Here is an 11,874-nt window from a genome sequence, read left to right on the forward strand (position 1 = left end):
ATATACCATCCTGGTATCCTATCACTATGGGCGCTAGCACCGCGCCAGAAACGCATCAGGCTCTTTTATTATTTTAATCATGGCTTGACATGCCAAATAAAGGTATTTGATTTTATCTCACGGGTTGGAGCCGGAGTAAATTGCCCCATTTTTCTTGATCGTGGCTGTCCTTACCAGCGAGACAGGCACTCACCAGCTACGCATTGAACTCAGCCTCATTTGGATTCATTTGCGATGTTGTGAGCTCCCTGACCCCCTCTCGTCTCCTATATAGAAATTAATTTACCTTCATAATATCGAGCAGTCACCACTTTGACAAGGACCAGCAGCATCACCATGGATGGCTCCATCGCAGGCAGGGCTTCCAAGGGTGTTATAGGGTCAGCAGAATCTACAGTGGAAATGGATTTCAAAACTGAACCAAAAGTCAGAACATCCTGTCAGAATAAAGGCTCCACCACCACCATTGTGAGGGTAGTGCCTGCAGTGGCCTTCTCAGGCCAATGGAGTTTGAGGCTGAGCCCTTTATATTTCTATAATAATAATCTTTATTTATATAGCGCCAACATATTCCGCAGCGCTTTACAGTTTAACAGTTTCAGACACAAGTCATAAGTAACAACGTTAACAATACAGTAATTAAAGCAAAATAAGACGACCCTGCTCGTGAGAGCTTACAATCTACAATGAGGTGGGGGAGATACAAAGTACAGGTGTGTATTTACAATGGTGTATTTACAATGATGGTCCAGCCATCTTGAGGGAGTGAGGGATGGCTGGTGGCTGGAGATAGTGAATGGGCTACACATGCACACACACATATAATGACTTTGATTAGGGAACATGATAGGCCGCTCTGAACAAATGTGTTTTAAGGGAGCGCCTAAAACTATGCAAATTGTGGAAGGTCCTAATTTCTTGGGGTAGAGCATTCCAGAGGATTGGCGCAGCGCGGGAGAAGTCTTGGAGTCGGGAGTGGGAGGTACAGATTAGTGCAGAGGTTAGTCGAAAGTCGTTTGCAAAGCGCAGCGGTGCCTAGTGACTGGAGCCTAGAGAGTAGGAGACAGAGGTCAACAGTGTCGAAAGCTGCAGAAAGGTCGAGAAGAATGAGCAGAGAGTGGTCACCATTGGTTCCATGGTGCTGTACATGGGATATAGAGTAGATAAGACATTTTCCACCATTCACAATAGGTAACATCACAGCTCACCTCCTGCCCCTCCTGTACAATGACTGATAACACCTCTAAAGTATATACGATAGATAACACAGGATCCACCATTCACTATAGGTGATGTCAGAGCTCACCTACTCTTCCTGTACAATGACTGATATCACCTCTATATAGAGCAGATAATACAGGATCCACCATTTACAATAGGTGATGTCACAGCTCACCTCCTCCTGTACAATGATCGATAACACCTCTATATACAGTACATAACACAGGATCCACCATCCACAATAGGTGATATCACAGCTCACCTACTCTTCCTGTACTATGACTGATAACACCTCTATATAGAGCAGATAACACAGGATCCACCATTTACAATAGGTGATGTCACAGCTCACCTCCTCCTGTACAATGATCGATAACACCTCTATATACAGTACATAACACAGGATCCACCATCCACAATGAGTGATATCACAGCTCACCTACTCTTCCTGTACAATGACTGATAACACCTCTATATAGAGCAGATAACACAGGATCCACCATTTACAATAGGTGATGTCACAGCTCGCCTCCTCCTGTACAATGATCGATAACACCTCTATATACAGTACATAACACAGGATCCACCATCCACAATAGGTGATATCACAGCTCACCTACTCTTCCTGTACAATGACTGATAACACCTCTATATACAGTAGATAACACAGGATCCACCATTCACAATAGATGATGTCACAGCTCACCTCCTCCCCCTCTAGATACAGTAGATAATAGATAATCAATCATTCACAATAGGCAATGGTCACAGCTCACCACCTCCTTCTTTTCAATTACAAAGACTGGTATCACTTCTATACACAGCTATTAACATAGGATCCATCATTCACAATATATTTTATCAAGGCATAGCTCACCTGCTCCCCCTCCCTTTGCACATCCTCATTAGATGTTTCAATACAAAAGCTATAGTCAGAGTTTGTTCATTGCAGATAAAGTAAATATGCATTTCAAAAAACAACAAGACATTAGAGTCTTAGAAGGAATCTGTCAGCAGGTATATGCTATGTCGTCTGAGGGGGGGCGTGACGTGAAGGCTGAGACACTGATTTTAGAGGTGTGTCAATTATTAGGCTGTGTGCTGTTGAGTCAATACCATCAGCGTTTTAACAGCAGGAGATTATCACGGCCAGTCTAGTTACCCACGTGCCTCCTGGTCCCACAACGACCCCAGCCCTGATTAGTGATCAGTGGTGTGGCCGGGGCACATCTACAGCAGAGAAAAATATGATTGTGTCACATCTGCTGCACCCAGTAAGCTAAGTGATACATTGCTGGAATCAGGGTCTCTTTCCCTACATCTCTACATTATGCTGCTTTGAGATGAGGTACCAAAAACCTGGTGTCAGATTCCCTTGAAAAAGCCCCATGAGCCAGTTTGAGAATCGCTAAATTTCTAACGTTAATTTTTTTTATTAAAGATTGTGGTCAGATAACAGTCATTGCCAGAAGTTTAAAATACATTTAATACAAAAACCTCATTGAAACAATTGGACATTTTGTGATAAGAGTTACCGGTGTATGATCTGTGGCTGGATCACTGTCACTAAATGGAGACGATGAAGATGTTTAGGCTAGGAAAGCAGTAAAAATCCAACCCTGAGCCTCTCCTCCACACTGTAACACATGAGATCCATTACTGATTTTATGGAGATTCCATCTGGAATCATCGGATCCCTCTCCATACCCATCCGGCCTTACCTGTCGCCTACGAGTCTGCGACACCTCTTGACTTCCCCTTGAGGCTCCTGATTAGCACAATGTTGATCCCATCACCCAGATATGTAGACGTCTGACTTGTACCAGTGTTCTTTAATGGAAGAGAGGAAAGATTTGCGGGAGGAACAAAAAAAAAAAAAAAAGTCTGCACGCCTGCCAAACAGCAGCCTCCTGAGTCATTTTACTGATTTCACAACATTTCATTGAAGAAAATGTGGAGTAGAATTTAAAGTGGCCCTGTTCATTTTCTGACAAACTGCTATTTTTTCCTATTTTCTGCAAGAAAGGCTGAAAAGCCTTACTCACTAATTTCAGTATTTTTGATAATTGTATTTGACAATTGGACAACCCCTATAACCAATACAGCAAGGATCGTGCTTCTTCCTTCTACATTACAAGCTGCATCTTGTTAGTTAAAAGCAAGCTGACTCTGGGAACTTTCCAACTCTTTCTGTCCTGACATCATTATGTGGTAAATGTAGAATCATAGAATGGTAGAGTTGGAAGGGACCTCCTGGGCCATCTGGTCCAACCCCTTGCTCAAAGCAGGATTCTCTAAATCATCCCAGTCAGATGTCTGTCCAGCCTCTGTTTGAAGACTTCCATTGAAGGAGAACTCACCACTTCTCGTGGCAGCCTGTTCCACTCATTGATCACTCTAACTGTCAAAAAGTTTTTTCTAATATCTAATCTGTGTCTCCTCCCATTCAGTTTCATCCCATTGCTTCTAGTCTTTCCTTGTGCAAATGAGAATAAAGTTGTACTAGAGATTGATGACAATACCATATCATGCTTCTATTCTACCACAAGGACAGTCTCAGTTGTATTCAGGGGCTGGCGGGCAATCAAAAAGCAATGGTCCTTGTGTTGCGGTGGCCCATCTTTAGTCTGCTTATCTCTAGCCGCTGAGTTAAAGCAGCAGAGGTAACAGGCTTTAAAAATAACAGTGGCTGGTACATAGCTAAAAGAAAAGTATAGAGCTTGCGAGAGCAGAACCAAGCTTACTACATACATAGTTACAGGAACAGAACCAAACTGATTACATAGATACAGGAACAGGAACACACTCACTATATAGTTACAGAAACTGAGCCAACTGACTACACAGATACAATGTTATGGCACCTTGTGAGTTGGATACTCTAAGCCTAGGTCCAAGTGAGCAAATGGCTCCTGGGCATTGATGCAGCAGCATAAAGACACATATGAGCAATGCTTGAAACACTGAAGGCCACAGCATATGGCAGTGACCATAATGAAGTGCTGACTTTTTAGGGCCTCTTCCAGATGAGTGGATAATATACAAAACAGAATGCTTTGCATGACATTTGTTTAGCAGGAGAGAGGCACCTATGTCGTCTTGAGGCACCCAGCATCTCTCCTCAGGGCACAAGTCATTTTACAGTTCAAAAAATTATTGATTCCATAGTCAGTGATTGGATCAGAAGCAGGTCCTGTTGAGGGCCAGTGAACGAACGTAAATAGCAAGCTGAAAAAACGGAGAAGCAAAAGCAAGTACACACTCAGGCTCAGTCACATCTTCCTGGCGGTTCTCTTTGGACCCATGCTTTGAGAAGACATCTGCGGAGTCCTGATAGGAAGCCAGAACATTAGAGAGAGCAGATGCAAAGCAGAGTTTCTGAGAAGGTGGTTAAGTTCTATAAAAGATGACACCGGAGAGCTCACACATATCCCACCTCTGCCACCAATATGTGAAATACTGCACCTCGCAGCCCCACCTGACATCACTAATACGTTGAGAGGTCAAGTGGTACGGTTCCCCACTTTCACCAATGTGACATTCCACTCTCCCTGTGGATATGTAAGGTCAGCTTGAGACAGTTTTAAACAGACAACCCCTGTTCACATGGGCCCAGGGAGGCACAAGGTAGGAGGTGCCGCTGGCATGGCATAACACTCGCTCACAACCCTGACAGGCTGAGAGGTTCCTTTCACAAGCAGTGAAACAGTGGCTTTGCGTGCATGTGGCTTAGTGTGCTCCCAGGTGATGATCTGCTTAGGTTATGTGCACATGCTGCAGATTGGTCTGGATTATTTAAAATCCGCAGGTCAGAAGACCTGCAGTTTATTTGCGGATTAGCCTGCGGGTTTGCCCTGCGGTTTATCACCTCAACAATGGAGGAGATGGCAAACCGCAGCGGAATCCGCAGAAAAGAATGACATGTCAATTCTTTCTGCAGATTGGAAACTGCAGCAAAAAACACATGGAAAATCCCGCACCGTGTGCACTGCGGTTTCCATTTTCCATAGGTTATAATGGTACTCTACAACGCAGCAGATTCTGCTGCGGATCCGCAGGGCCAAATCCGCTGCAGATCCGCAGCAGAATCCGCAGCGTGTGCACATACCCTTAGGCTTATATAAGACCCACCAAGACACATATCTGTGTCTTGGTATTAAGACATTTAGTTCTGTTTGTTTGACTGTGAAAAAAAGGAAAAAAGAAAACAAGACGGAGCCAGGAATTTACAGGGCAGTGAGCCTTACTTCGATACCAGGAAAAATATTTGAAAAAATTATTAATCAGCATGTATGCAAGTGCTTGGATAAGAATACAGTAATTAACCAGAGCCAGCATGGGTTTGTAGCAAAAAAGTCATGCCAGACTAATCTAACTTCCTTCTATGATGGAATCACTGACTCGGTGGATCAGGAAAATGCGGTAAATATACTGTATCTCCACTTCAGCAATGCATTTGATAAAGTATCTCATACTACCCTACTTGAAAAAATTACCAAGTATGGGATTGACAAGGTTACGGTTAGGTGGATTTATAACTGGCTCAGACGATGCAATGCTAGGAGAGATAGCTAGCACTAGAGAAGACATAGGATTCAAAAGAATCCAGTTAAGCTGGAACAATGGGCAGCAAATAATAGAATGGTATTTAACATTGAGAAATTCAAGAGTCTACATCTAGGCAAGAAAAACGAAAATTACATCTATAGAATAGGAGGAATAAAACTAAGCAACAGCACGTGTGAGAAAGAATTGGGTATACCAATAGATCACAGACTGCACATGAGTCAACAGTGTGATACAGCAGCAACCAAGGCAAACGCAGTCCTAGGATGTGTTAAGAGAAGCATACAGTCAAGATCATGAGAAGTAATTATTCCCCTCTACTTCTCCTAGGTCAGACCTCATCTGGAATACTGTGTCCAGTTCTGGGCACCACATTTTGAAAAAGAAATTGAAAAACTGGAGCAAGTTCAGGGAAGAGCTACCAGGATGGTGAGCTGACTTCAAAGTACAGTTGTGGCCAAAAGTATTGACACCCCTGCAATTCTGTCAGATAATACTCAGTTTCTTCCTGAAAATGATTGCAAACACAAAGTCTTTGGTATTATTATCTTCATTTAATTTGTCTTAAATGAAAAAACACAAAAGAGAATGAAGCAAAAAGCAAAACATTGGTCATTTCACACAAAACTCCAAAAATGGGCCAGACAAAAGTATTGGCACCCTCAGCCTAATACTTGGTTGCACAACCTTTAGCCAAAATAACTGCGACCAACCGCTTCCGGTAACCATCAATGAGTTTCTTACAATGCTCTGCTGGAATTTTAGACCATTCTTCTTTGGCAAACTGCTCCAGGTCCCTGATATTTGAAGGGCGCCTTCTCCAAACTGCCATTTTTAGATCTCTCCACAGGTGTTCTATGGGATTCAGGTCTGGACTCATTGCTGGCCACCTTAGAAGTCTCCAGTGCTTTCTCTCAAACCATTTTCTAGTGCTTTTTGAAGTGTGTTTTGGGTCATTGTCCTGCTGGAAGACCCATGACCTCTGAGGGAGACCCAGCTTTCTCACACTGGGCCCTACATTATGCTGCAAAATTTGTTGGTAGTCTTCTGACTTCATAATGCCATGCACACGGTCAAACAGTCCAGTGCCAGTGGCAGCAAAGCAACCCCAAAACATCAGGGAACCTCCGCCATGTTTGACTGTAGGGACCGTGTTCTTTTCTTTGAATGCCTCTTTTTTTTCTCTTGTAAACGCTATGTTGATGCCTTTGCCCAAAAAGCTCTACTTTTGTCTCATCTGACCAGAGAACATTCTTCCAAAATGTTTTAGGCTATTTCAGGTAAGTTTTGGCAAACTCCAGCCTGGCTTTTTTATGTCTCGGGGTAAGAAGTGGGGTCTTCCTGGGTCTCCTACCATACAGTCCCTTTTCATTCAGACGCCGACGGATAGTACGGGTTGACACAGTTGTACCCTCGGACTGCAGTGCAGCTTGAACTTGTTTGGATGTTAGTCGAGGTTCTTTATCCAACATCCGCACAATCTTGCGTTGAAATCTCTTGTCAATTATTCTTTTCTGTACATATCTAGGGAGGTTAGCCACAGTGCCATGGGCTTTAAACTTCTTGATGACAGTGCGCACGGTAGACACAGGAACATTCAGGCCTTTGGAGATGGACTTGTAGCCTTGAGATTGCTCATGCTTCCTCACAATTTGGTTTCTCAAGTCCTCAGACAGTTCTTTGGTCTTCTTTCTTTTCTCCATGCTCAATGTGGTATACACAAGGACACAGGACAGAGGTTGAGTCAACTTTAATCCATGTCAACTGGCTGCAAGTGTGATTTAGTTATTGCCAACACCTGCTAGGTGCCACAGGTAAGTTACAGGTGCTGTTAAATACACAAATTAGAGAAGCATCACAGGATTTTTCGAACAGTGCCAATACTTTTGTCCACCCTCTTTTTTATGTTTGGGGTGGAATTATATCCAATTTGGCTTTAGGACAATTCTTTTTGTGTTTTTTCATTTAAGACAAATTAAATGAAGATAATAATACCAAAGAATTTGTGCTTGCAATCATTTTCAGGAAGAAACTGAGTATTATCTGACAAAATTGCAGGGGTGTCAATACTTTTGGCCACAACTGTATGTCCTATGAGGAATGGTTAAAGGATCTGGGAATGCTTAGCTTGCAAAAAAAGAAGGCTAAGAGAAGACTTAATAGCTGTCTATAAATATCTGAAGGGCTCTCACAATGTAGAGGCGTCATCATTATTCTCATTTGCACATGGAAACACAAGAAGCAATGGAATGAAACTGAAAGGGAAAAGATACAGATTAGGCTGGTTTCACAATAGTGTTTTTTTGCGGAGCACATCGTGAGCGGCCATGCGCATGCGTACCTACTGTATGTTTAACATGGCATGCGCATGGTCTTGCGTTTGCATGCGTTCATATGCGTTTTCGTGCGCATGCATTTTTTCAAGGTGTGCGCCTAGGCGCGCCAGACGCAACCTGTTGCATTTTGGGGTCTACCGAAAGGTGTAAAAAAAACGCATGCGCACGATTGTGCACGGAATGCGACAAAATAACGCATTACAGTCTATGGGAAGAAAGGCGTGTGCATGGACATGCGTTTGTCTGCGTTTTCGTGCGCATGTGTTTTTGGCGTAAACATGTGTAGACACTGGTTTTAACCCCTAGAGAAAGAATGTGCATAAAAAACACAAATGCATGCAAAAATGCATGATGCGTTTTTGCATGCATTTCTATTGCGCACGAGGCGCAGCGCAAAAAAACGCTAATGTGAAATTAGCCTTAGATATTAGAAAAAACAGTGGGGGTGATCAATAACTGGAACAGGCTGCCACAGGCGAGTTCTCCTTCAATGGAAGTCTTCAAACAGAGGCTTGACAGACATATGTCTGAGATGGTTAGTGAATCCTGCATTGAGCAGGGGATTGGACAGGATGACCCTGGACAGGGCCGGACTGGGACTAAAATTCAGCCCTGGCATTTGAAGTTACACAGGCCCACTAGTCACATGGTGACTATATAATATCTTTGTACACTTGTAGTTTACAAGAAGTGAGAGGAGATTAACACGACTATATAACATGTAGTCACAGCTGTGCCCAGTATTTCAGCTCAGTCCTATTTATTGCTTTTAGGTACAGTACTCCTCCCAAATCTCTGTCCCCTTTTGTATGCATGATTACAGAATTCCTGGCAGAACTGCTATCCATTGGGCAACCAGACCCCCTGGTCATAGCTGCCCCTATCATACCTCCCAACTTTTGAAGAAGGGAAAGACGGACAAAGACTGCGGCGCGCACAGCGCGCCGCTGCAAATTTTGGCCACGCCAGCCACACCCATTTCACAACTAGTCACACCCATGTCCACACCTAATCACACCCATTTAGCACTGCTGATCACACTGACTGGTACTGAGGGCACAGTGGCTGGCATTATGGGCACACTGACAGGCACTAAGGAAGAGAGAAAACAGAGAGAGAGAGAAAAAAGAAAACAAAGAGAACGAGAAAGAAAGGGGAAAGAAAGAAAGAACAGTGAGAGACAAAGAAAGAACAGAGAGAGACAGAGAAAGAACAGAGAGAAAGAAAGAAGTAAAGAAAAGAAAGAACAGAGAGAAAGAGAGGAAAGAAAAAGAAAGAAAGAGGGGAAGAAAGAACAGAGAGAGAAAAAAGAAAGAACAGAGAGAAAAAGAAAGAACAGAGAGAGAAAGAAAGAACAGAGAGAGAAAGAAAATGAGGGAAAGAAATAAAGAAAGATTCTACAAAGATACTATAGCAGCCCGGCTCCCATTGTAGTGCCCACCTGAGCCTCCCGGTGCAGGACCTATCATGATCCGCTCACATGGCCGGCATCCCCGATTCCAAGGCGATCCTGCTGTCTGCGCTGTCGGAGGAGGACACGGTGATGGATCTGAAGCATTCCTAGTTCCGTCACAATCTCCTCAAGAAATTATCTCATTTCCGGTCAGCTTCCAGCACATCACTCCTCGGGGCTCCGCCGTGTACTCCTGTGTCCGTGGGAAAAGCCCGCTTTGTATGCTTTGTACACACTTGGCTCCGCTCCGTACATCCCGTACACATATGGCTCCACTCCATACACACACGGCTCCGCTCCGTATACCCCATACACACGCGGCTCCGCTCCGTACACCTCGTACACACGGCTCCGCTCCGTACACCTCGTACACACGGCTCCGCTCCGTACACCTCGTACACGCGCGGCTCCGCTCCGTACACCTCGTACACGCGCGGCTCCGCTCCGTACACCTCGTACACGCGCGGCTCCTCTCCGTACACCTCGTACACGCGCGGCTCCGCTCCGTACACTTCGTACACGCGCGGCTCCGCTCCGTACACCTCGTACACGCGCGGCTCCTCTCCGTACACCTCGTACACGCGCGGCTCCGCTCCGTACACCTCGTACACGCGCGGCTCCGCTCCGTACACCTCGTACACGCGCGGCTCCGCTCCGTACACCTCGTACACGCGCGGCTCCGCTCCGTACACCTCGTACACGCGCGGCTCCGCTCCGTACACCTCGTACACGCGCGGCTCCTCTCCGTACACCTCGTACACGCGCGGCTCCGCTCCGTACACCTCGTACACACTGCTCCGCTCCGTACACCTCGTACACCCGCGGCTCCGTTCTGTACACCTCGTACACACAGCTCCGCTCCTTACACCTCGTACACACTGCTCCGCTCCGTACACCTCGTACACACACGGCTCTGCTCTGTACACCTCGTACACACACGGCTCCGTTCCGTACGCCTCGTACACACGACTCCGCTCCGTACACCTCGTACACACACGGCTCCGCTCCGTACACCTCATACACACACAGCTCTGCTACATCCACACTGTAAATCCTGACCCCACACATACTTACCTCAACCAGCACCATGACAACAGCAAAGCAGTCTTGCAGACGGTAGAGGCAAGGCTGAGCGCACAGGACCTGTGATGAGGTCACAGGAGGGGCGGAGTCAGGGGTGACATGATCGGGGGGTCTGGACAAAGGCTCCTGATCATGTGACCAACCTGACTCCTCCCCTCCTGTGACCTCATCACAGGTCCTGCGAACAGAGCGAGCAGGCAAGCGAGTGCGACGCTGTGAGTGGCTGCGGGGGGGAGGGGGTCTCATGCTAAGGCGAGGATGGGGTGCGAGGGGGGGGCGTGGCGGCTTATCTCCCTGCAGTGCGGGAGGAACTTGAAACTATCACCGCCCTGCCCACAGAGGGCCGGCGGCAGGAGCAACAGTGGCCGCAGCAGCCCACGTGACAGCGGCCCAGCGGGAAAGTGCCCGGTTGGTTATATTGCCAATCCGGGCCTGACCCTGGAGGTCTCATCGAACTCTAACATTTAATAATTATATGAGAGTCTTGCTAGCCTGGTAGAACTGCAGCCAGTTCCTTGTTAGATATAAGCCTGGTCCATTAAAAGGAATAAATTGGGCCAGAAACCAGCCCCAGCGGCATGTGAAGTTAAATTGAGAACACAGACGTTTGGATCAAGATAAAAGTGCTGCCCAAGGTTAAATTATATATTTAATCTCCTTAAGGGCACACTAGACAATGTACTATACACACAATGGTTATACATATCCAATGGTCAGATATGCAAATACGATAAGGGTAGTATTAAAGGCATAAGCAGATGAAACATGTCAGTTATCGGCTTAATGTTCAGTCTTAGCACTGGCAACCACATGGGAGGTGTGGGTATGCCAGCTATTTCCAGTATTTTCCAACATGAAACACAGAGCAACCTCCCTCAGAAGTGAACAAAGGGCCACAGCCTCACACAAGAACTTATCCCCTTGGTCGGTGTTCAAGATTACAGCCGGAGGGAGTGGAAGGTCATGTTGAACCCACCACACAGTTATCTTTTTGTTACAGACAGCTCTCCGCTGCCCCCTAGTGTCAGGACAAGCACACAATTGACCAACAATTAATGGAGGCTGGCCACTAATAGGCCGGTTATTGGAGAAATAACACTGAGCGGATGGTACATAAACCTGCGATTCCAACGCATGGAATATATATTTATCCCGGTATGGTCAATGCTAACTCCACAATAACCCCTTAAAAATAATCCTTTATTAAAATACCAA

General features: G+C 45.6%; 1 protein-coding gene across 4 annotated transcripts in view; it reads right to left on the reverse strand.

The window, feature by feature from the left end:
- Nucleotides 1–3,068, reverse strand: part of SRPX2 (sushi repeat containing protein X-linked 2) — a 112,200-nt gene extending 109,132 nt beyond the window's left edge. For 3 of the 4 annotated variants that reach the window (XR_012234867.1, XM_073589832.1, XM_073589830.1), the window contains exons 1-2: nucleotides 2,943–3,068; nucleotides 287–391 (exon numbers count right to left, since the gene is read on the reverse strand). Coding sequence is in view for 3 of the 4 variants with exons in the window: in XM_073589832.1 (XP_073445933.1) it covers nucleotides 287–350 (64 nt within the window). In the remaining variant the exon portion in view is untranslated. Of the gene's footprint in view, nucleotides 1–286; nucleotides 392–2,756; nucleotides 2,859–2,942 lie in introns of all 4 variants that reach the window. The other variant, XM_073589831.1, reaches the window with a different exon arrangement.
- Nucleotides 3,069–11,874: the final 8,806 nt, after the last annotated feature.

The sequence above is a fragment of the Dendrobates tinctorius genome, unplaced genomic scaffold (genome assembly GCF_039654945.1).
Source record: "Dendrobates tinctorius isolate UK_male_01 unplaced genomic scaffold, ASM3965494v1 ptg000114l, whole genome shotgun sequence".
Taxonomy (NCBI): domain Eukaryota; kingdom Metazoa; phylum Chordata; class Amphibia; order Anura; family Dendrobatidae; genus Dendrobates; species Dendrobates tinctorius.